The 26551-nt window shown below is 38.7% G+C and overlaps 1 protein-coding gene across 6 annotated transcripts in view; it reads right to left on the bottom strand.

Moving 5' to 3' along the window:
- LOC114031914 (rho GTPase-activating protein 28-like) overlaps positions 1–26551 on the bottom strand; it is a 192690-nt gene that overhangs the window by 63306 nt on the left and 102833 nt on the right. For all 6 annotated transcript variants that reach the window (XM_027847117.1, XM_027847116.1, XM_027847120.1 and 3 more), the window contains exons 2-3: positions 10292–10494; positions 1660–1877 (exon numbers count right to left, since the gene is read on the bottom strand). In XM_027847117.1, coding sequence (XP_027702918.1) covers positions 1660–1877; positions 10292–10494 — 421 coding nt within the window. The remainder of the gene's footprint in view (positions 1–1659; positions 1878–10291; positions 10495–26551) is intronic.

Raw genomic sequence — 26551 nt, 5'->3', positions numbered from 1 at the left:
CTACTACTACTACTACTACTACTACTACTACTACTACTACTACTACTTCCACTGAAGAACTAGCGGCATATTGGGTTTGACCTATATTTCTTTGGAACCTAGAGAGTTTTTGTACCGAATATGCCAGATAATATTCATGTCAAATAAACAAAAATTCTACCACTGAAAGAATTCTGTGAAAGCGAGACTAATATGGACAAAATGAATTAAAGGGTTGAGGCAACTATGCTAATAATTCAGATAGACACCCAATGACAAACAACTTTTTGTTTTCATTCTTGAGAAGGGAAGACCTGCTTTATTTATGACAAAATCATAGAACTGAGACACTTTATTCACTATGACCTCCCTCTTCTCTATTCTACAGCTCAAACTCCCTTGACATCATAACTCATTCTGTCTCACTGAAAAGGAGTTCTGAGATCTAACAGGGCTAAAGCCAAAGGGGTCCATGGCACAAAAAGGGTGAGAACTCCCGGTGTAGTCTAATTCCCTTTTCCTACAGATGAGGAAACCTCCAAAAGATTCAAGGTCCAAGGTAACTTTCCCAAGGTTAGAAATGTAGCAGACCAGGATTTTGGACCCAGATCATTTCCACTAAAGCATATGATCTGAATCCAAATCTTCTGAATCCATTATACCAGGCTTTGTTTCCTACTGACCTCTTTATAATACCTCCCCATTCCCCCCACCCCTGCCTTTTACTCTTTGATTTCCAATTGGGACAATACATAATACACAATACACAATATGGCGCTTTACACAGAGTAGTAGCTCCATTCATGAGCTAGGAAGCAAAAACACAGGAGGAGTGATAGGATCTGTGTTTGAGTCCTACTCGCCAAATGTGTGACCTTGGACAGGTCATTTAACTGAGCTTCTGACCTTTAGCTTCCTCATTTTTAAAACAGAAGTAATAATACTGGCACTACCTATTTCAAGAGAATGTTTTAAGGACTAGAAAGATATTACATGTAAAGTCTACACAAATGTGAACATTGTTAAAGAGATGAATGAATGAAAAATCAGAAACAGAAACAGAAGCAAATTCCCTTACAAAATGGCAAACTCATTGGAAAATTGGGGCCACAAAACAGCTATAAATAAAATGGAATTAAATCTTGTATTTTTCACTAAATATGTGACATGTGTCTTTCACTAAATTTTGATACATATCTTTTTAGAACATTCATCTACCTCTATAATATTTGATTGAAAATCCTGAGTTTCTTTCTTTGACATGATTTGCTTTCATCAGAAATATAAAAGCCATTAATGCACACCTACCATTTTAAACCAATATTCCTGCAGGTTTAGAATGCCACATGCATACCCCCATTGATCTGCCTGATCACAGGGTTTCACCCCAGTGCTTAGATTAGTAAGTAAATACCTCAGTGCTGCATGCCAACCAAAACCTGCGTCATTGCCAAAATAACTCTCCAACTTCCAGAAAGAGAGGGAGTGAATTTGAGTTTGAATGAGACATTGCAGATGAAGGATAGAGATTTATCATTTTTAGGTCATGGTCTGTAAAACTTTGTACTATGCTCCTGTCATTTTCTTTCCAATTAAAATGAACTGATTTAGCCTTACCTAGCCTTTGCTTTCAATTTAAAACAAATAATAAAACATTTGTAGAGCATATTCGTTACTCACAGGAGACTCGGCAACTCCAAAGATGTCTCGGACATCTCTGACGGAGTGTTTGTTCTTCTTCCTCATGGTCTGAGTATAGGTGTTGTATCTCTTTTGGACTGCAGCTGCCTGGGTTCGAGTCAAGGTAGAGAGTAAGGCCTGTCCATCTTCCTCTTCAGCTCCTGAGATTAGTGTTGATAAACCCACATCTTGCAACCACTCGGCTTCAAGCTCTCCTTCTGCAAAAAGATGACCAGAGAGGGGTTACAAACATTCTCTGGACCAAGAGACGCCATGTTCCTGGGTGTATCAGGGATGGGGGAGATTAAATAGAAAACACACTAAGGCAAAGAGCAAAGCAAAACAAAAAATCTTACCATTTCTGATGACCTGTTTCAAGAACTTGTTAGAATTGATTTATTAAAATCTATGTTGTAAAAAGTTGACTAAAGGACCCATACTTCTAAATAGGTTCTCATTTAGTACATAGTTTGGCCTAGTGAATCAAATATTCTGATTAAATTAGAGTTACCATAAGAACAAGTATGAGATTGGATGTTAGGGAGAACTTTGCCTCCGTTATTCCATTTGAGCCTCACAATAATCCAGTCACCATTTACTAATGAGGAAACTGAGGCACAGAGCATCGAAGCAGCCTGCCTGTGGTCATGTAACTAGGATATGTAGCAGGTAGGATTTGAACTGAGGTTTAGTAGTGGCTTTTGTAGATTTGTTTCTTTTTAAATACCAGACCTGTGATATCATATATGTGGGGTGTTCCTTTATCAATGCAGACAGGGATCTATTCTGCTATTTGTAATCTTAGAGATTTTCCTGGAAGGGCTCAGAGGTAAAATGGCTTGTCCAGGGTCACAAAGCCAGTATTTGGTAAGAAAAGGATTTGAACCCAAGTCTTCCTGACCCCAAAACCAACCAGTACTGTCATCCACTGTGTCACGCTATCTCTTAAACCCAGGAATATATTGCCTAGAAAGATGGATGGATAGGTAGACAGACAGAGACGGTGTGTGTATCTATCTATGTGTATATATTATTCTCTAAATACACTGCATAGGATATTTTTTCTTTTTAAAATTTTTTGATACCTTTTTTCATTACCTTTACTTCCAAATGTATCAATTTCCCTCTCCTACCCAGTAAGCCACCCGTTGAAATCAAGATTTTTTTTAAAAAAAGAGAAAGTGGGGAAAAAAGCAAATTAGCAAAATTAAGCAACACACAGTCAATTGAATCTGACACTATATTCAATGTTCTACTCCTACAATATCCCATCTCTGCCAAGAATGGGGGAAGGGCACTCTCTCACTTCTTGGGGTGGGAACATTTTTTCCAAAGAATTAGAACAAAACAGACATCATACTATAACTAAAATTTAACTAAATATTAGTTAATCTTTGATGATTAGATGATTAATGATTTGATGATGAAGAGGCAGTTCCAAATTATTCAGTGGCTCAAGGTCATCATAATGAACATCGGTTTTCATTCACTGTACTGTAGATACAAGCAGGCAGTAATGGAAAGTTCTGATTAATTAAATGTCAAATGACATAAATTGTATCATATATCCAAGAACTGAAACTATCCTAAGTGTTCCCTAAAAAAGATCCTGCTTCATGAACAAGTAAGAGTGATTAGAAATCCTACTAGGCTTATGTCATATCCCAAAGAGATTAGAGAAAGGGGGAAAAGATCCATATATGTGCAAAAATACTACACAGTACTTTTTGTTGTATCGAAGAACTGGAAATTGAGTGGATGACCATCAACTGAAGAATGGCTGAATAAACTATGGTAAGTGAATGCAATGGGATATTATAGTGCTGGAAGAAATAACAGAAGGGATGGATTCAGAGATAGCTGGGAAGAATTATATAAACTGATCCAGAGTGAAGTGAAAAGAACCCAGAGAACAATTTATACAATCATTCCTGTATTACAATTCCTTTGCAGCACTAAAAAGGAAAACATGGTGATAGACTTAAGAATTATGATATATATTTATATATGTATGTGTGTGTATGTATGACCCTCAGCTACTCTAGAAAACTGTCCATAACTCATATTTCTCACCTCTGGACAGGGGTGGCTGCAGAACAAGAGATATTTTTCAGATGGGGGCATTTGAAGTAAAGCAGCTGAATGTAAAGATTTATTTTGCTTACTATACTCTTATATACTATAAAAGGAGGTTTATTGGGGGAGAGTGGGGTATAATGATAGCATTATGTTTTATAAATATAATATTTTATTTATAAAGATATTTTATTTATTAATAAATTTAATATTTTATTTATAAAGGTAATATTTTAAAGAGAACAGAATAAAAGAAAAACAACAAAATATTCTTTAATATGCATAGGAGAGAGCAGAAGGCAGTTCAGAAGGAGACGCAGACAAACAAAGCAGAGGTAGGAGTTCCATGTTACTTTTACCATATACATTTAAACAAATCAGGATATAACAGAGATTTCACTGTCACATACAATCCTCTTTTCTTTCCACTGCATATGAACATATTCCTATTTGCTGATGTTTATCAAATTCATCATAAAAATAAAGAACACTTTAAAATGATTTGGAATTAACACCAGCCTAGAAGCACTGACCTCTGCTTGCATAGTAATTGCAGAGACTTCTAAAGCGCATTTTTTTTTTGGTAAGGCAATTGGGGTTAAGTGACTTGCCCAGGGTCACACAGCTAGTGAGTATCACGTGTCTGAGGCCAGATTTGAACTCAGGTCCTCCTGCTCCAGGGCAGGTAAAGTGCATTTTCTTAAGTAGGTAAATACTTCACTTGAAATTTGGTTTGTGTTATCCATTTGCTTTCTGAGTTCTGGTAAACTCACAGATAATTCAAAGATAAACTTTAGCTCCATCCCTGCCTAAACTATCACAAATATCTAAACTAAGTCAGCCTTAATTGATGACGTTTTCTTTAAGACTTAATTCAGCATTTTATCCCTGGAGACAAAGTTTAAGCAAGTGTTTTTGTCTTTCTCTACTGTGGAAATGTTTTTCATCAAAGACGACTCCAGGTTGTTTATTTCAATTTAAGGTAATGCAAAATGTGGTTTTAGGTATAGGACTTGATTAGAATAGGCATAGGAACGGCACCTGTGATTTCAATGGTTTAGGGAACTCGCAGGTAAGGAAATCCACTCTACCAAAGTAGGCTAGCCATCTTCTCTACAACCTTCTCTCTCAGAAAGTTTCCTAGAGTACTGAGAGGTTAACAGATTTGTCCAAGATTACACAGCCAGGATGTGTCAGAGGTGGAATTTGAATTCAGATCTTCTGGACCTAAGGTCAATTCTCTATGCACTATGCCATGTCTCTGACTTGTAAAAAAAGAAAGAAAGAAAGAAAGAAAGAAAGAAAGAAAGAAAGAAAGAAAAAAAGAAAAATACCCTATCTCCTATTTGTCAGCCAAATACACACTTAGTTATATATTCTCTTTGTGGCCTTCAATAAAGGAAGCAGGTATTCAAGAATCACATTATTTTGTTGTCATATTACTTTATTCTCCACATGCAATATGGCTGTAATTTAGGTGGACGACTTAGCCAAATCAGACTTTAAGATGCAGTTACAAGGATATTTAAGACTGTCTGTCTAAAGATGGAAGATCAGTTAAGCCCTGTCTTAAAACATAGCTGGCACAGCAGAAGAGGTGAAGGGCACAGGGTATGAAGAGAAGAACTGTCTATAGCTTAGAAGTATGATCCTTCAGCTTCTCTTCCTCATCAGAGACAAGTAAATTCAGCAGAGTAACTTTTCAATGAAATTAAAGAGAAAGGCAATTATTCCATCTCGTGTGTACCCTCCTTGAGCTAAGGGGGAAATGAAGCCAGGAAGACTCTAAAATCAGCTGATTGGTTGTTGAGATGACCTCTGGTAAATCGGGGTTCCCAGGAAGGGAAGGAGGAGTGGTATAATAACTCCAAGGATCATATATTTAGTGCTAGAAGGGATTTTAAAGTCATCTAGTCCACCTACCACCCCATTTTGTTAGATAAGGAAACTGAAACCTGAAGGTGAAAGTTTCAACCAAAGTCACCTATGTAGTAAATGGCAAGGGTAGGAATAGAACCCAAATCTGAAAGACATTACTCTTCCCGATGTGTCATGTTTTTCTTGTATTCATCTTGGTGCCTGTCAGCTGGCCTTCCATGCTAATTAATCACTTCTCTTTATCGATATATGCAATTTTTCCTGTCTATATCTTGTTTGGGCAGTTAGATAGTACAGTGGATAGAGTGCTGGGCCTGGAGTCAGGAAGACCTAAGTTCAAATCTGACCTCAGACGCTCACTAGCTGTGTGACCTTGGGCAAGTCACTTAACCCTGTTTGCCTCGGTTTCCTCATCTGTAAAATGATCTGGGGAAAGAAATGGCAACCATTCCAGTATCTTTGCCAAGAAAACTCCAAATGGGGTAATGAAGACTCGGATACAACTGAAAAATAAATACCCTGTTTGTATCTAGTTGTTTACATGTTGTTGCCCCATTAGCCTGTGATCTCCTTGAGGACAGGGACTGCCTTTTACTTTTCTTTGTATCCCGTTTAGCACTTGGGCCTAGTAGGTACTTAATAAATGCTTGGGCTGACTGATACTTTGAAAACTGAGTAAGTTGTTTGGGGGCCCATCAAAAGTCCCTAAAATGTACGCTTGTGGAAAATCAGTGAACATACATTTATTATGCACTCACTGTGTATCAGACACCACCGCATGTTCTGAGGTAGTTACAACAAAAGGCAAAGTTTAATCAAAACTAGGTCAAAAAGGCGAAAGAAAGGGTAGAGAGACTGTTTGTGTTTTCATATTATTTTAATTTGTAAATTTTCATTTCATAAGTTTTCACACTTTCATACTTTGTTTTCATATAATTTTCTTCAAAACAGTTACCAATTAGCTAATGAAAATATTCATCGATTCATGACAACCATATAATAACTCAAATATAGGTTCAGTTCAATTCAACAAGTATTAAGTACCTACTATGTCCAAGGCACTGCGCTAAGCGCTGGGATTACAAAGATCACACAGTCCCTACTTTCAGGGAGTTTACATTCTGAAGGGACAAAAATATATATACATAGATGAGTGAATACAAAATGTACATGAAGTAAATAAACACAAAGTTATTTGGGAACCCTAACCACTGGGATCAAGAGAGTCCTCATGTCAAAATGGCACCTGAGCTACTTCATTAGGGCATCGAAGGGTTCTAGGAGATGTTGGTGAGGAGGAAGGAGTATTCTAGACACAAGGGACATCCTTAGCAGAGGCATGGTGGTGGGAAACAGAACATCACGAATCACAGAACAGTGCAGCAATCTAGAAAGATAGGCTGCTGCCAGACTGTGGAGGGTCCTAAAAACACGTAGACATTCCATTCTACCCAAGAGACAACAGAGCACTGAAGCTACATGAGTGGGGAGGCATTGTGGTTATGCCTGTGCTTTAAAAGGATAATATTTTTTCGTTTTAAAGTGCTACCACATATGCTGAAGCCTCACAATAATAACCTTATATTTATTTAGTTGTTTACAAAGCATTTTTTTTTTGATGAGGCTATTGGGGTCAAGTGACTTGCCCAGGGTCACACAGCTAATAAGTATCAAATGTCTGAGGCCGAATATGAACTCAGGTCCTCCTCACTCCAAGGCCTGAGCTCTATCCACTGCACCACCTAGCTGCCCCCACAAAGCATTTTCTTCATGTCAACCTAGGAAAGCAGATAGGATGGCTGTTTATTATTATCCCATTTTACATCTGGGATAGCTGAGGCTTAAGCTAATGCCCAAGGTCACACTGTTAGCAAATGTTAAAGCCAAGCTCAAACATAGGTCCTCTGACCCAATGGAGGAAACTGAAACCTAGAGAGGTGGGGGGACAATCACAGTCACACAAGTGGTATGTAACAATGCTTTGGTACGCTTTCTTTTTTATCGTGGAAGCAGGGGTGATTCATTAAGACTGAGTACCATGACCCTTACTAATTCATCTTAAAAGCTGTTATTTTTCCCTCTGAGAACTAAGGCTATTTACACTCATTTCCCTGTTCCAAGTTTCTCTTCTGTGATTCTTTTCCTTCTCCTTGACAGTATACAGTGAAATTGTTGAGATAGGACATGAGTCCAAACTGACATTTTGTCTTTCTATAGTCTTCTCAGGGCTTACATGAGCATATGATTGTAATAATAAAAAGCAGAATATCACACTAGAACCAGATTTTTAGCTTCACATCTGCATGACCTTCCACAAATCATCTTACCCCATCCCACTCCTTTCCTTCCCTGGTCACCCCCTCGGGCTTCAGTTCCTCAAAGGTGGTCAATATATCTAATTTGCAAAATAAGGGCCTGGAATAAATGCTTTCTAAATAAGTTCCCTGTTAACCTAGGGCTTAAACTGTACTGAGACTGGGGTCAGAGAGGCCTGAGGAGAGGCTGGCTCACTGTGAGATGTCATGAGGTATAATAAAGCATTGAGTTCTCACTCAGCACCCTCGAGTTCAAATCCTAGCTCTGAGACTCATTAGCTTGGCGACTAGGGGCAAATCACTTAATCTTTCTGAGGCTCACATTCTGCATTTGTTAAGTCAAGGTTAAGACAGTACCTTCTTCACATGGCTATTGTGAGGAGAAAATGATATAGCTGAGAAAGCACTTTGCAAACCTTAAAGTCTCATGTAAATATTATTTGCTATTATTATTCAAGATCCCCCCAAAATATAACTCCATAGCATGCATAATCATCTTGCTAGCTTACTAGCTTACTCTGGCATGATGCACAAAGAATCAGTAATCATTTATTAAGCACCCACTATGTGCCAGGCACTGTGCTAAGTGTACAAAAAGAGGCAAAAGATAGTCCCTGTCCTCAAGGAGCTTACAATCTCAGAGTCAGGAATACCTGGGTATAGGTAAGTATTGGTTCTGCCACATACTTGAACATGTGACTCTTGGCAAATCATTTAAGCACTCAGGACCCCAGACAGCTCTCAAAGATTGTAAATAGCAGAACACATGCCAATTTACCTTGGTAAGGGAGAGTTCTGTAAGCCAATGAAATCATAGGTCTGGTAATATATTAAGATACACATGTGTATATAGGTCATATATTATGTACACATAATATGTATGTATAGAGTTTGTATATAAACTATAGGGAACATATGTATAAAGTATATGTGCATCCATATACAATGTAGATACACATATATGTATGCATACACACAATATATGTATAGATATACACATGTCTATACATATGTATACATATATACTTGTACATAGATAAATATTAAACATATTATCTCAAAGATTTATGGAGAAACAAGACACAGGAAGAATGGGGATTTTGAGACAATAATGCTAACAGCATTAAGACAGTCAAAAGCAGTCCACAGGAATGCTAAACCACTGGAGATTTTATAGATGGAGCAAGTGCAGGGCTCTGCTAATGTATGCTAATTATATTATAATGAGGATACAAGACAACACAAGACTGGTGTTTGAGTAACTTTGCTGGGGGGGCAGAGGAATGCTTGGAAGCCTCCGAGAGAGAGGGGCAAGCATGATGTACCTTATTAGATAGGAAATCCTATATTCAGAAGAAAAGAGTTATATTTGAGTTATGTAAGCGTAATGAACTTGCTCTCCTGTGGCTATGTGAATTCAAGAAACTATTGGATAAATCCAGGTTTTCTCTAAGTTGCTCCTGACTTCAGAAGGCCAAGCTGGAAGCTAGAGGAGAGGGGGAGGGGAATCATGGAGGAAAAACACTCTCTCAAGCTGCCTCTTGTCACAAACCTGTTCACACCTGCTCAACAAGCACTTTACCACTTGCCACTAATTACACTCACAGGCTCCCCCCCCCTTCTCCCAAGCACTCTTCTTTTCTCTTGCTGAGGTCACTGGACATTCAGGAAAAGTGACATTTGGATAACTCAGCATCTAACACCACTCATCACCACTGGCCCCAAATGCTGGGGTCTCTTCATCAGGATCAGCACTAGAAATGAGGGAAGTCTGATTTGCTCTCCTCATGTACCCAAGGCAAACCTAACTCAGAATGTCTCTGAAGGTTGTCCCTAGGATGCCGTACTTCCCTTACACTCACTCCATTGTATTGAAAGCCTTCAATAACTGCTCCATGGGCAATGCAATTTCTGTTAGATTCACTCACTGGAGGCTCTCCAGCCCATTTCCATTAAGTTCTTTATAGCCCAGGGGTTCAGTCTGGTTAGCTGTAAGGGCTGTGGCTTCCCTTCACAGATGTCAGCCTTTTCTCCAGGGTTCTTAATCCTAAGACCTCTAACCTAAGGAAAGTAACTCATCCCATGTCAATGCAAATGAATGAGTCTGACCTCCTTCCCTAAATATCCTCATACCAGGCCTCAGCTGGTGCTCTGTGGGCGGGAAAAAATGTGACCTTCATCCAATTCAAGTTACCCTGAAGTTGGCAAGAACTTACATGAACCTGAGGTCATTAATACAGGGAAGTCTCTTGGCTCACGACGTTTACTCCAGTCTCTGTTTAAGAGGAACAAAGGAATAGGGGAGGCAATAAAAAATATCCACAGAAATCATAACCTGGGAAACAAAATAGGATGTTACTCACCATCAGCAGGCTTGACCTCAGTGACTGTCTGTTCTTCCTGTCCACCCTCACTGTTTTCTTTAATACTTTCAACTTCACACCAGAAATCCTCCATCGAAGTACTGTCTACGGAGGCTTGGGAGTTGGACCGGCTAAATGTGGGAGGATGGAGGGATTCATTGGAAAGCATTCTGTTAATTCTTCGGCAGCGAGGGATAGATTTTCTGGGGGAGAAGAAAGAAATTCAATTAAAAATAAGTCTGAAGCATTTTGGGAAATTACAAAATTAGTATAGAGCTAAAAAAAAAATCAGTGCTTTAGGCCATCATGTTTTAAATAGAAATGGAGTTGGAGTGTTAATGTGATAGTTCCCATTATCAATCTACGAAGATTTCTACATTTGAATGTACATATGTATGTCTTCAATTTCACTGAGTGCCCTCTGTATCACACTGCAGCTCGGCAACAATGAAGTGCTGATCTTTGGGGTACCCCAAGCCAACATATTCATTAAATATAGTATAGGGCATTATTTCTAACAGGAAACTGAATCCAACTGGAACAGAACTTCCATGTGCCTGTTCCTGGTAAGGAAAACCAGAATTTTCAGCAGCTTAAAAATAAAAGACATTGCCATTCATATTTTAGATGATTTCGCATACTTTCTTCTCCTTCCCTCTTGTCAAAGAGAAGGTATAATATCCCCTACGCCTCACTCAGGTCCTTGATCCTATGTTTCCTTCTCCTCCAGAACCTAGCTTCCAAGGTTATCCTTCTGTCTAAAACATCTTCAATCTCTTTCCCTCTAACAACTCCCTCCCCTCTGCCTACAAACATACTCAAGTCACCCCAATTTGAGAAAAGCCTTACCTTGACACTTTTACCCCATCCAGCTACTGTTCCATCTATCTCTCCTCTGACTGCTAAATGTTTTGAAAAAGTTATGTCTGTCATTCATTCAATAAGCATTTATTAAGCACCAACTATGCACCAGGCACTGTGCTAAGCGCTGGGGACATTGGGGCACCTAATCTAATGGGAGACACGGCAAGCAAATATATACAATAGATAGCTAGGTAGATAGATTGATAGATGGATAGATAGACACACACACACACACATGCCTGTGTGTATATATAAGCTAAATACAAGATAAATAAACAAGCTATACATAGGATTAACAGGAAATAATTAACAGAGAGAAGGCACTGGAATTAAGAGGGATTGGAAAAGGCTTCAAGGATTACTTCTATTTATTCTAAATTCTTCTACTTAATACCCATTCTCTTCTTAACCCCTTGTAATTGGGCATACATTTCCATTTTACTGAAACTATTCTCTCCAAGGCCATGCATGAGTTCCTCATCTCTAAATCCAAATGGCTTTCTCTTTTCTTTTACCCATCAACTTCAACAACTTCTTTATACAGAGGACCCTCAAATCTATAAATCTAGTCCTGACCTCTCTCACGAATTCCACAGCCATATCTCAAAATGCCTACAGGACATCTACGTATTCCATCAGCCCTCAAACTCAACACATCAGAAACCTTTTCTCTAAACCTGCTCTTCCTCTTTTGGTCTGTGGCATCACCATTCTCCCTGTCTCCCACATTCTTGTGACCCTGGGGTTATCTTTGCCTCTTCTCCCTCTCCTGTCTCTCATATCCAATCAATCACTATGTCTTGGTAATACCACCACTACAACATCAGCAGTCATCTTGCCCTCCTCTGGGATTCTACGGCCACTCTCCTGGTATAGACTCTCTTACCTGCACTAGCCACAATCTCCTGACAGGTCTTTCCGCACTCACTCTATAACCCCTCCAATCTGGTCTCATACAGCTGCCAGAATAAGCTATTTTTGTTGGTTTTAATGCAAAGATCTGGTCATGTCCCTCTTCTTTCTGAGAATCTTCAGGTACTCTTTGTTGTCTCCCATATAAAGTTCAGCTTCTTATGCTTGACATTCAGGGACTTCCACAATCTAGGACAAACTTCATACAATGCTACTCTTCTCCATGTACTTACTCTACGCTCTAGCTAAACTGAACTATTCACATTCCATCTCACACGTGCACTAGCTCAGTGACCCGGAGCAATCCATTTAATCTCTCTGTGCCTCAGTTTCTTCATCTATAAAATGGATTGGCCTCAATCATTAACAAGGTCCCATCCAGATCTAAATCTATGATTCTATGAGCCTACTCTCATACTTCAACTGATCATATTTTAAATGATTTTGGATCAAATTAGAGGAGTAGCTAGGTGGCAGAGCGCATAGAGTACCAGGCCCGAAGTCAGGAAGATTCATCTTTCTGAGTTCAAATCTGACCTCAGACACACTAGCTGTGGGACTGCAGCAAATCACTTAACTGTCTGCCTCAGTTTCCTCATCTATAAAATGAACTGGAGAAGGAAATGGCAAACCACTCCAGTTTCTTTGCCAAGAAAACACCAAATGGGGTCACAAGGAGTTGGATACAACTGAAATGAATGAACAACAACATAGGTCAAATTATACTTTGGCTCTCAGATCCTCCGAGAAGCAATGTGAACTATCAATCAATCAATAAACATTTATTAAGTGCTTTTATTTCTAATAACATTGATATATGTAATGTTATATATATACATACACATAAATATATATATATACACACACATATATATATAAAATAACATTTATTAGTGTGCCAGGCACTATGCTAAGCACTGGGGATACAAAAAAGACAAAAGACAGTCCCTGCCCTCAAGGAGCTTAAGATCTAATGAGGGAGGCAAAAGGTAAACAAATACAGACAAAGCAAGTTATATACAGTATAAATAGGAAATAAAAGACAGAAAGCAGTGGAATTAAGAGGTATTAGGGAAGCTGCCTTTTAGGAGAGAGCTAGCCTCAGAACCAGGATTTCAGTCCTGCCTATGACATAATGGCTATTTGGTCCTGGGCAAGCTGTCTAGGGTAGACAACCCTTTAAGACCATAAATTAAGAGAAAATTCTAATTTGCTTTGGCAAAGGAATTTCCTCACTAGAGAGTTCTCTATACTAATTAAATCATAAGTATTAGTTCCTAGTATAAGGGAGGATGGTGAAAACTATGTTAGAACACATAGTTTGGAGGATCAAAGAAAGGTAAGGCTAAAAATTTGCAGACTTCTCAAGCTAAATGCCTTTATATTAGGAATAATTTTTTTAAGAAGAGTCATATGTTAGATGATACCTTATGCTAAACACATAGCCTGGGTCTCAGGCTCACAATATTCCTCAGTTCTAGGAACTAGATTAAAACATAATTGGGAAAAATTTAACAAAATAAATAAAAATACAATAAAACATGCGTTCCCTCATTTTTTTCAGTTGTATCTGACTCTTTGTGACCCCATTTGGGGTTTTCTTGGCAGATATACTGGAATGGTTTGCCATTTCCTTGCCCAGCTCATTTTGCAGATGAGGAAACAAACAGGGTGAAGTGACTTGCCCAGGGTCACACAGCTAGTAAGTATCTGAAGCCAGACTGGAACTCAGGAAGATGAATCTTCCTGACTCCAGGCCTACCACTCTATCCACTGTTCCACCTAGCTGCCCCAAACACAATAAAACATAGATTAATATATGTGTGTGTGTGTGCATGTGTGTGTGTGTATATATATATATATACACACACACACACATACACATGGATGATTATATATACAAATATAGTTATATATAACATGAATATATTTATATCATAAATATATAGTATATAATAAAATTATATTTTAAATTATATATAAGAATTTATATATTATATATATAGATACTGTTATATATATTTTAATAGTATTTTATTTTTTCTAATTACATATAAAGTCAAATTTTAACGTAATTTAAAAAAAAATTTTGAGTTCCAAATTTTCTTTCTCCCTCCCTCACCTCCCCCCTCCCTAAGACGGTAAGAAATTTGATACAGAAATAACATATTTTAAAACTAAGTCATTATAGAGGCTGCAGGAATATCCTTATTATTAATTAGTGGTTCCCCCTTTCTATCTAAAGATGACAGTATGGCCTTAGACATTATATAGCAAAGCTGAGGTTTGAATCTTGGCCCTTTCACTCCAAACCCTATGTTCAATGATACCAAAATGCCTCGGATTCTGGCTATGATCAATGTCGAACACGATATTTTTTAACCGATGTTGACTACATCATAACATAACAGCAACTGGTTCCAAAGATAGCAATCATTTGAGAGCCGGCTGTCTGCCTGCTGTCACATCATCAGCCGGTGAGGCCAAAGGTCAAAGTAAACATGAAATCAGACAAGGTAATGATGAGAAGGTAACGTGAAAAATTGCTGCAGCTCCAATCCAGTCTGTTTAAAGAAGCCATCAACTCTTTAAAAAAAAAAAAAAAAAAAAAAAGGGAAAAAAATAAAACTGAGCACATTGATTCTACTACTATTTCCTAGAGTTCAACCAATTCAAAATAGCTGCCCTGCCATAAGGAGCAGGATGAAAGAGCCCAGAAGTTTCCTTCGCCAACAAAAATAATCTCCTTGCAACGCAGCAGGGTGACACAGCTTTTAGGGCTGCAAAATATGATTGAAACCATTCTTTCCAAGTTCAAGGACTCCTCTATGACCAGATTCAATGGCCTTTCTCTGTCCTCATTTTACTTGACTTTGCTATATACTGACACTGTTAATCCCTTATTTTGGATACTTTTCCCTTCTCCTTCCAGATGTTCTGCTTAGGCTTTAGTTTAGAATATTCCTTTTGGGTATTTATTCTTCCTTCTGTCCCTGAATTGCCCCAGGCTTTACCCTCAAGTCTTTTCTCTCCCTTTCTCCACTATCACTTTGGGAGATTTCTCTGCTACCATACTTTAAACTCAGGGCAAATGACTCTTAAATCTACATTCTCATTTCCAACTTTCACCTGGATTTTAGTCCCACATCTTCAATTGCTTGTTAGATATCTCTACCAAGAAGTCAAACTCTGCAAATTTAAACTGAACTCATCTTACCCCACCAAATATCCCCAACATCTCATTTTCGTTGGTGGTACCACCAATTTCTGAATTTCTAAAGCTCAGAATCTCAGTCATCTCTGACTTTTCTCTCTCCCTCATCAACCACAGCCAAACGGTTGCCAAGTCCTACCATTTCTACCTCACAATGGCTCTTGTATCCTTCTATTCATTCACACAGCTAACACCATAATAAAGTTCCTGAAACTCTCTAACCCAAGTTATTGTAATAGCATCACACCTGGTCTTCCTGTTTTCTGTCTCTACCACTCTCCAATTCAAAAGGAAGGAGATGAGAAAAGTTACTAGACAATTTACTAACTCAATCACATGCATTAATATACTCAACTGAATGTTGAAACGACAAAAATATTATACTCTTCCACAACGCAGTCATCATTTTACACATGTCTTGAGAGCCCATGACTACGACAGGCACACTGAGTTGGTGGTACTGTATCTCAGCCAAGTAAGATGTAGTGGAATTATGTAGAGGAGTAGCTAAGGGTAAATTTGTCTATGAGATACTCATTCTATAGAGATGTCATTTCACAAGCATAGATCCACCCATTGCAAATGAAACTTTCATGCTACTTGTCCTTAGGTGGTTTCACAAGGAATTCTAATTCAAAGAATTAGAGGTTGGTTAAATCTGTTCCTCTTGCCAAGATTCTTCTTAGCCTTACTGCTGAGCCCAAGAGGGGTCACAGCAAACACTGAAGTGTATTTGCTGCATTTGTCAATAATGAGTAGTGCTTATCAATGATGTTTGATTCCTATCAAGACACAGTTGGATTTGTACTCGTTTACATATCTTTAGCTGTTCCTCAGTGAATTAGATGTTTTTTTGGTTGTTTTTGTTTTTGTTTGTTTGTTTGTTTTTTGCTTTTTGGTGAGGCAATCAGGGTTAAGTGACTTGCCCAGGGTCACACAGCTAGAAAGTGTCAAGTATCTAAGGCCAGATTTGAACTCAAGTCCTTCTAACTCCAAGGCCGGAGCTCTATCCACTGTGCCACCTAGCTGCCCCGAATTAGATGCTTTTGATTAAGTGCATATTATGTGCCAGGCACTGTGCTAAATGCTGGGGATACAAAAAAGGCAAAACATGCCCTCCAGGAGCTCATGTTCTACTGGGAGACAATATGCAAACAATTATGTACATATAGGATAGATTCAAGGTAAATGAGAGGTAATATCAGAGGAAACGCACCAGTGTTGGGGGTTGGGAGTGGGAGGTAAATTAGAAAATGCCTCTTTCAGAAGGTGGGATTTGATATGAGTATTAAAAGAAGTCAGGGAAGATAAGAGATGAGGAGAATTCCCAGGAAGGGGGAAAGCCAGTGGAAAGGCAAGGAATAAAGACATGGTGTGTGGTGTAACTATCAGCAAGAAGGCCAGTATTGCTTGGTTGTAGTATGAGAAGACTGAAGTGTAGGACGACTGAAAAGGTTGGATGGGACCCTTGCAAAGGGTTTTAACTGACAGAGGATTTTATATTTGATCCTGGAGGTAATAGGGAACCATTGGAGTATTTGGGTAATGAGATGGCCAGACCAGTCCTTTAGGAAAAACACTTTTGACAGTTGAGTGTAGGATGGATTAGAGTTGGGGAAAAACTTGAAATAGGGATACCAAGTAGAAGACTGTTGCAGTAGTCCAAACATTCCATGTTGAGGGCTTAGACAGGGGTGGTGGCAGTGTAAGAGGAGAGAAGGAAGCGTGTAAGAGAAATGTGGGGAGGTAGAAATGATAAGATTTACAATATCAGACATGTGGGAATGAGTGCAAAGGAGGAATCAAGAATTACACCAAGACAGAGAGCTTTGACGACTATGAATATGATAGTGCCCCCTCAATAGGAAAAGCAAAGTTGGAAGTAGGGGAGGATTGGGAGGAGAAATATAATGAATTGGGGTTAGATCTGAGAGTCGCCTGAATAGAGGTGATCATCAAAGCCATGGGAATTGATGAGATCACCAAGAGAGATAATGTAGAAAGAAAAGAGAAGTAGAGCTACTACACATCTTTGGAGAATACTCACTATTAGTTATCTCATAAGCTATTTTAAATTTCCCAGCCCTTCTACAATGAGTTGCAGAGTTTCTCTTAATGACAGTTATCAATGCTTATTAATTGTTATTTAGCATCCTACTAATGAAGAATCTCTATTAATTGGAATGTCCCTATATCTATGATAAAATAAAAATTCACACCCATGATGATGACCTGGGGGTACGAAATAATCCAAACGTACCTACTGACAAATCAACCAAAAGATTTAATTATGTTGAGTAGAAATGTAATATTAAGCATATTTTATTATAATAATTATCTCAATTCTTCATTGGTAGTGCATATATGATATGTACTGTAATTTTCTTCTTCAATACTTCATAGGATTATGATTTCATTTGAGGGGGACACTCGCTCAGTGACTTTGTAGGTGGTCTTTGGAGCTGTTAAGGTCAAAAAAATTCAATCAACTTACAGCTAAGCAGAGGCATACAGTAGAAAGTGTATCAGACTTGGAGCCAAACGAACTGGGTCTGAATTCAGACTCTACCTTTTATGATGTATAAGCTTAGGTATGTCACTTAAGTTATCTGAGCTTTAATTTCCACATCTGTAAAAGGAAAAGATAATCTGTAGGGTCATTCTAGCTCTAAAATTGTGATCCTATCATCCAACCATAAGATGAATGAGCTTAAGGCTGATTGTTGGAAAAAACCATGTGGACTATTTTCTAGTTTGCACTTGGAACCTTTCTGGATTAGAAGCATGGCCAAAATTGATGCTCTGTAAGGCTAATTATCTGCTGAATAGATGACTTTATTAACCAGAATGCCCCATTCCTCAACAGTCCTAGATAAAAGAGAGGATACTTTTCCCAATATTTTCCCTTCCATCTTTCATCCCTGTTTTCCTTTGAAAAAATATTTAAGAATCTGGTGTCAATGTAACTGTTTTTTAACATCATCCATCTTCACTTGTTTTCTAGACCTAATGTTAAGGTGATGGCTTGGCTAATAGCTGAGAGTTCTTCTTTATCCAGTGGGTGGTCTGAGCGCCTTTGCGTTTCAGCCAATGTTTGGACTCCCAGGTGGAGTGTGGTGACAAGGCCAATGAAGGAAAGCCAGCTGTGGGCATTTGCTGCTTCATAAAATACAGCTCACAAAAAGCTGTGCTTTGGTTTCATTTAGAGATGAAAACATATGTGGTTTATTGCCAGAATTACCCATTTGCCATAACATGGATGATTAGAAAGACACACTGAATTCTGCATAAAAGAAAAAAGGAATGGGAGGATAAGGAAGAGATATGTTCCCAGAAAGTTTCCAACTATACAGGGATAAAAAGGTCTTAAATTTCCCCCTTTGTTCATCTTTTCTCTGACATTACGCATATTTCCGTCTTTCAGACATTTACGGTGACTTTTATTTTTATTCAGTATTCTAAAATCAAAGAATTTCAGTAAGACACAAAATTCATAACAGCAGCATGATTAGAGCTAATCACAGCACTGCTTTTAGCTCCACAAGATAAGCCCTTTTTGTCTTTTATTTTACCATGTTCTGGATGGCTGAGACTTCAAAGACACCATTACAGATTCCAAGGGAGAAACTGTTTTCTTTATTCTTTTCAAAAGTTCATGTCTTCCCCTGTGCACTCCCCCAAGAGCCACACAAGGAGTTTATACCTTACTAATCTTTGAATATCTAAATCTAGTAAAATTTGTACCTCCTCCCCCATTCGTATGCAGGAAACTATTTAGGGGATCTGGTGGCTCTTCAAATAGTTCACAAACTCTAGTGCAGGGGGAGGTTTTTAATTTTTTGGATCACAGGCACCTTTGGCAATTTAGGTAATCCTATGGGTTCCTTCTCAGAATAATGTTTTTAAGTATATTAAATAAAATATAATGGAAACTAATTATAATGAAGTATATATGTATATATATTTAAAATATCTTTAAAAAATTTTAAATATGTATTATTGTTGTTTATAAAGTCCCTGGACCCCAAGTCAAGAACCCAGACTCTAAAAGACATTTGATTAGCAGGAATAGCCATCTTTGCTATGCATGGATATCATGTACTAAGCAAGACCATTAGTCATACAAAGGATGTATTTCTATCATGACCAAACTACTTTAGCAAAGGAGTAGATATGATACACTATCCCCAGGAATGTAAAAATGTTTACGGGAGTCATTTGCTAAAGGATTCTGTTTATGGTATAAGCTAATTGAGGCACAGGGATATTCAGGCCTTGTTTCTGTAATTAGAATGAGAATGTCCTATTAACAGTCTGTATGTTTACACAAAAGGGTTTTTTCAAGGTACTTCAAAGAAAAGCAGCTTTATTAAAGATTTTCTAAAAGCCAAGTACACAGAACATTGCCCTTTAACAGCTGACTAATGAGCAGTCAGCTTCAACTGAGAAAGTACCCATAGGTGAAACCATCTCTATGGGGTGGCCACAGGCCCTTTATTGCAAAGGAGGCCCCAAGTAAAAGAACCATTTTGCTCCATTATGACAGCAATATAAGAATGACTTTTCTTTTTTAAAGTCACTTCCAAATATTTTCTGCTGGGTGGAGAACTGACCATGACCTTTCCCTCCTTAAACATCATATAATTATGATCCCTAGCCCTTCCCTCTGCCTTGAGAGCCTTAATCTACAGCCTTAGACCTCACCATATATGGAGAAAACAGAGATTTGATGGCCTGTTTGCTTCTTTATTATGAAACACTAGCAGGCAGAAACTAAACAAAAAATAGAATGTGATTAGGAGGCACAGCAACTTTTGTCATAGAAAAAAAAAAAACTGCCCAGCATTTACCATTATGCTGAGACTTAATTATCATGTAGTCACTGAAAGCAGAGGACATTTTCAACATGTCAGATCGAAGCAGTTTTATGGGCAGGAAACACACTGGCTAAACACAGGTTCTGTTGGACTTTGTGAGGTTCATGTGGTGGTGAATATTAAAAAGAGATTTGCTTTTGGCTGGGAAACAGGCACATTGCTTGTGGCCTCTTTGGAATAACAGAGTTTTCTTACATAGATCACTGTAATTTTAACATCCTATTCGGTATGCTTCCTGATAACCCTGCAGTTAGCCCTTTATTGTTGGTACATCCCTGGCTAATTCTGAGCTAGTTGAAGTTGTTGGGTTTTGTTTTTTTCTTTTCATCTAGGTAGAAAGTATTTGGACCTGAAAAGGGTGACAACATGGTGAGTTGAAATTAACATCCTTCTCCGGAGTCAAAGAATAAGGATTCAAATGCCACCTCAGACAGAGAAGGATGGGGGGGGTTCAAATCTCACCTTTTTTTCACAAAGGATGAGGGCACAAATACCGCCTCTGGTACTTAACAGCACATGTGTAACCTCGGACAACTCATGGGGTCTTTCTGAGCCTCCAATTCCTCACCTGTAAAATGAGGGAGTTGTTTCAGAAGGGAACTCTGCGCTCCCTTCAAATGCTAAATAAGTGAACCTGGGAAAGTATCTCGAGAATACAGCCACCTCCCTCCCTCCCTCTCTGCCTCAACAGGCTTGGGAGGCCCAACAAATGAATAGCCCAAGTCATGATGAATCTCTCGGCATTTTTCATTCCCGCTAGAACGGCATTCACATTGACGTGAATGGGATCTCGGAGAGAAGGTGCCAAGTACTGTCTATACTGAACTTTAGTAAAAATTATGCTACCCAAGAAACAGCTCTTCCTGAGATAAGGCATTTGGGAACAGGCCCAACCCACCCTCCCGGCTGTCTGGCTACAGCTCAGATGGAGAAGAAGAATCCTGCCACTTTGGGTTTTTCTTTTTTTTTTTTCCTTTTTGGCTTCTCAATCATCTATACATTCTTAAATGTTTACAAGTAAGCTTGATTTAGCCGTTTTGCAGGAAAGCACCTGAAATGCTCTGATGATAAAAAGTAGTTTCAGAATAATGGACATAATGCCACGAAGAACTTGCCTCAGCTCCCTTTTTTCCTTTCTCCATCCTCTTTAAAAAAAAAAAAATCAATAAAAACATTTAATAAGCTTGCTATGGTGAGGAAAAAACACCTGCTCTGGAATCAGAGAACGTAGATTCAAACCCCACCTTTGATGCTTGGGCAAGTCACATTACCCTCATCATTCCTCAGTTTCCTGATCTGTAAAATGAGGGGAAGGGGTTAGATGGCCTCTGGGGGCCTCTCAACTCCAGAACTAGTGCCTACTCCATGCTAGACACTTTCCAATCTATTTCTCCCCAGCTCCTTGACTCTTATCTGTCATCCTGGCACACTCATTCCCATTCTTATTCCACTGTGTCTCACTTCCCTGGCCCTCCTGGACCCCCTTCTCTGGTGAGGGGAGGAGGGGGGGAGGAAGAAAGTAAACTAACTGATTGAAAAGTTCTGCCAAAAGTTAAACACGTCTGCTCCAAAACTCCTGTCTGGCACTAAAGGCTTCAGAAAAATGTTCTGGTAGAGAAAAGTGACGCTAAAACATTACACGTGTTCTGCAGTTACTTGGCACGATATTTTTTTCTTTTTTTTTTTTAATTAAAAAGAATTTTTTCTCTCCCTCCCACTTTTCCATTACTAATTGGGAAAAAAAAGAAATCAAAGTCTTTTAACAAATATGCATAGTCAAAACAAATTCCCACATTGTCCATTTCCATATGTCTCATTCTGCATCTTGAATCCCAAAGGAGAAGGGTACCACTAGTGGGATGTAGTTGAAATAGTCCTTAAGTATTCCTCCCTTCCTTTACTCCTTTATTCCTTCCTTTTTTCCTTTTCTTTCCTCCTTCCTTTCCTTCCTCCCTCCCGTCTTTCCTTTCAGTTGTCCTTTAAGTCAAAGAGGCAGGATTCAAACCCAGGTCCTGGGACCCAGCCCTCTTCCTCTGATATCAGGCTGATGCCTGGAGTCCTTTAGTAAATGGGGGTTTTGGTTTTGGTTTTTGTTATTTATCTACTAATCATCTACACTGATGACAACATATGTAAAATTCATGATTTAGAGAAGGGCAGCAAATAGATAAGGGATCTGTGAGCTTTCTGTCCTGACCATGTCAAACCCCTGGCTAATTTAGAAACCTTGTGTAGGTATTGATTTTGGTCAAGCTCAGTCAATCCAATAAGTGGCTCTTGTCACAACGCCTGAAAAGACAGATTAAAAAGAGTAGAGAAGGGAGCTCTGAGACACCTAATCATCGCTGAGAGGGTGTTGGCGTAGTGATAGCTCCACGCTCCTATTTTCAATCTAATTAAGTGATTCCCAATGTAGAATCTAAAAGGCAAAGCGTGGGAAATGAAGCAACAAGCTTCCTTAGCAGCATTCTTCCCTTCATCCACGAGGAGGGGGTGCAGGTACATTGCTCTTAGTCATTTTAATTTTTTTGTGACTGGAAAACTGTTCCACCTCAGTCAATCCAGATAAATGCTATAAAAGTAGATGGCTTCTAGATTTCAGAAGTTGATTGAAGGTTGGAGCTTAGCTCCGAAGTTTTCTAAAGGGCTGGGTTATTTTGTGTTGAGTAGCACACTCCGTCATTGTCATTTGTGTCTGTGAAGATGTTCATGAACTTGGCATTGCTACCAGGGGATTGGATGTGACCCAGCAGAAAGGGACCGAGACCAAATGCCCTTATTTTACAAATGAGGAAACTGAGGTTTATAGAGGTTAAGTGACTGGCCCAGGGTCATACAGCTAGTAAGGGTCTGATGGAGGATTTGAACCTAGGTATTTATGACTCCAAGTTTGGTGTTCTACTACCTGCACTGCATGGAGTCTCTTTCCTCCCTAACAGACCCATGTCTCATTAGGTTTATGCTAATTTATATTACTTTGTCTCTTCCTCACGGATCTCTGTGACATTTTCGCCCAGCCTATCTTTACTGTAAGGTATCACTGTGGTTGGGATGCTGCATCCTAGTCCTGAGTGAGTGGTTATGCCAACAGTACCCTTTCAAGTGTCTCCTCACATTCCCTTGCCCCATTTTAGCACACCAGACAAGGGAGAGGAAGGCTTCAGCAAAGCACAAGTCAAAAGCAACAACATCTGGATTGGTGCTTAATGTGACTGTGTTGATTGACCATGACAGCATCCTTTTTCAAAGCCAAGTTTGATTGGCTTCTTTGAATGTGACGAGTACATCTGATCCCTACAACTCGGACACCAGATTAGGTTTATTTAAACAGCTGTACGCGAAACAAGTGGAATTTTAGCACAAAATGCTAAATCTGGTAGAGTAAGCTAACATAAAGGAAAACTGTGGGGAACAATCAATAATTTAAGAGTATAAGTTTGGGTTATTGGGTTCCAATGCCAGCTCTGCCACCTGATATGGAAGCTATGGGACCTTGGTCAATTAACTTTTATTGTTGTTGTTGTTCAATCATTTCAGTCATGTCTGATTCTTCCTGACCCCATTTGGGATTTTCTTGGCAAAGATATTGGAGGTTTGCCATTTCCTTCTCCAGCTCATTTTACAGAGGAAGAAACCGAGGCAAACAGGGTGAAGTGACTTGTCCAGGGTCACAGAGCTAGTAAGTGCCTGAGGCTGGATTTGAACTCAGGAAGATGAGTCTTCCTGACTCCGGACCTAGCACTCTATCTACTACACCACCTGTGAAACTTTACTGCTCTGTATCTCAGTTTCCCCATCTTTCAAATGAGGTGGTTAGATTAGATGATCTCTAAAGTTCCTTTCAATTCTGATTCTATCCAGTCTTCCAGGTCTCCCCTCTCCAGAATGATTTTTAGTTGAATGCCATGTACCAGGATGTCTTCATGAATGATGTATGACTATTGTCTTTTTGTATTCTGTTCATTTCCATTAGAGATCTTTTTTTATTAATTTATTTATTTTTAGTTTTCAACATTCACTTCCACAAGATTTTGAGTTCCAAATTTTCTCCCCATCTCGTCCCTCCCCCACCCCAAGATAGCATGCATTCTGAAAACCTCTTCCCCTAATCTGCCCTCCCTTCTATCTCCCCCGACCCTTCTCTTATCCCCTTCCCCTTCAATTTTCCTGTAGGGCAGGATAGATTTCTATACCCCATTGCCTGTATATCTTATTTCCCAGTTGCATGTGAAAACAGTTTTTTAACATTTGTTTTTAAAACTTTGGATTCCAAATTTTCTCCCTTCCTCCCTCCCCACCCACCCTCATTGAGAAGGCAAGCAACTTGACACAGGTTATACATGTGTAGTCATGCAAAACACTTCCATAGTAGTCATGTTGGAAAAACTAACTATGTTTCCATTATTCCTATCCCGCCTCCTAATTATTCTATTCTCTCTTTTGACCCTGTCCCTCCTTAGAAGTGTTTGCTTCTGATTACCCCCTCCTCCAATCTGCCCTCCCCTCTATCATCCCCCTGCTCTCTTGTCCCCTTCCCCCCCATTTTCCTGTAGGCTAAGATAGATTTACATACCCAATTGAGTGTGTATGTTATTCCCTCCTTAAGCCATTCAATACAGATCTTTAAGCTGGAAGTTGGATGCCTTTCCTATAAATAACTTATTGGCAAACCATGACCCAAAGCTCCTCTGAGTCATAGAATCTTAGAAGTTCAAAGAAGAGACCTTAAAATTCATTGACTATAATCTAAGGGAGTCTTCTCATTTTAAAGATGAGGAAATATATACAGGGAAGTTATATGATATGTCTTAAGTCACATAGCTAATTACGATGGGTCTCCTGACTCCTAATCTAGTATTCTTTGGACTATCCCAGAATAGTGACTCTGATCTATGTTTTGGATTTGTACTTTCTCCCCTGTCTCAACCCCGCAAAAAACTAACTGGCCAAATACTTTCCAATTAGTGGGAGCTCCCACTTTTAAACACACTATATTCTTGAAAACACCATCGTAAAATTTTAGGGAAGAACAAGTTTTCTGATAGGAGCAACTGGAATTGAATTCTTGCCCAAAGACTTAGCATCAATTCCTTGAGGTTACCAACACTATATCATAAAAACAAAAACAGAAAGACCAAACATTTCTAGAATTATTTAAAATTCAATCAAATCAACTAATGTTTATTAAGCATCTGTTATGTACAAGGCATCACACCAGGCTCTAGCCATACAAAGACAGGAGAAAAAAAGTTCCTAATCTCAAGGATGTTACATTCTATGAGTAAAATTATGGTCCAAGGGGTAAAATTATGTCCCAGGTCCTATAAAATGAGCATAAATATACCATGCAGGATGATTATATGAGGAACCCCTAAAAGCAAAGTTGCAATTAAGCATGCCTTTAAATATTTTATTTCAGAAGCAGAGACACATGCATGCCACATTCCACATTATATAGTCTCTCCTAAGGTAGTATAGTTGCTTCACCATTTTGAAGTGAGGACTGGTCACAATATTGATCAGAGTTCTAAAGTCTTTCAAGGCTGTTTTTCTTTACCTTATTGTGCTCACAGCACAAACTGCTCCCTTGGTTCTTTATGACACATCAGTTCATACAAGTCTGATAGAAGAATTGTTATTACAAAGGTTTTTCAAAATAGCTATCACACACCTGGGGAAGCTGAGACAGGCATGGGGCAGTGCAATGACTGCCCAAGTGTTCGGAACTTGGACAAAGACTGAAGAGTAACAGCAATGTCAGAAATAGAAATTTTGGTGTTGATTGGGCAGCAAGGGGGAAAATGGAGCAACAAAACTGAGAAAGAATAAAAAATATAAATTATCATTCTTAAAACAAAACTAGCGCAGTCTAATGTAATTTAATAGATACTTCTTCAGCCTTCTCTATATGAAAGGCAAGGCATTAGGATATACAAAGAGAAGAGACAAAAAGCAGTCACTTCGGTCAAAGACATTACTTGCTATTGGGAAATATACTATGTAAAACAGAAAAGTAAATATGGGATAATCTGAGAAAGAAGAGATCACTGACAACTTGGGGATCAGGAAAGGCTTCTGTTAGAAGGTAGCACCTAAGCTGGGCCTTGAAGGGATTCTAAAGTTCAAGTAAGGAGGGACACCACTGCAGGTACCAGCCTGTGCAAAGTTCTAGAGATGAAAGATGGAATGTAAATAATATTGATAATTTATATAAATAATAATATTTATGATGGATAATGGCAAGTAAGCCAGTTTGGTTACAACATAGTAAGTGTCATGTAAATGCTAACTATTTTGTGTTGGGAGAGCACCATAGACCAATACTCAATTTTTTCATTTTTAATTTATGGAATAAAACATACCTGTCTAAAACATAGTATAATAAAACAATTT

Source organism: Vombatus ursinus, unplaced genomic scaffold (assembly GCF_900497805.2).
Source record: "Vombatus ursinus unplaced genomic scaffold, bare-nosed wombat genome assembly UNPS02015255.1, whole genome shotgun sequence".
In the NCBI taxonomy this organism is placed as follows: Eukaryota; Metazoa; Chordata; class Mammalia; order Diprotodontia; family Vombatidae; genus Vombatus; species Vombatus ursinus.
This window is presented reverse-complemented; position numbering and strand designations above follow the sequence as displayed.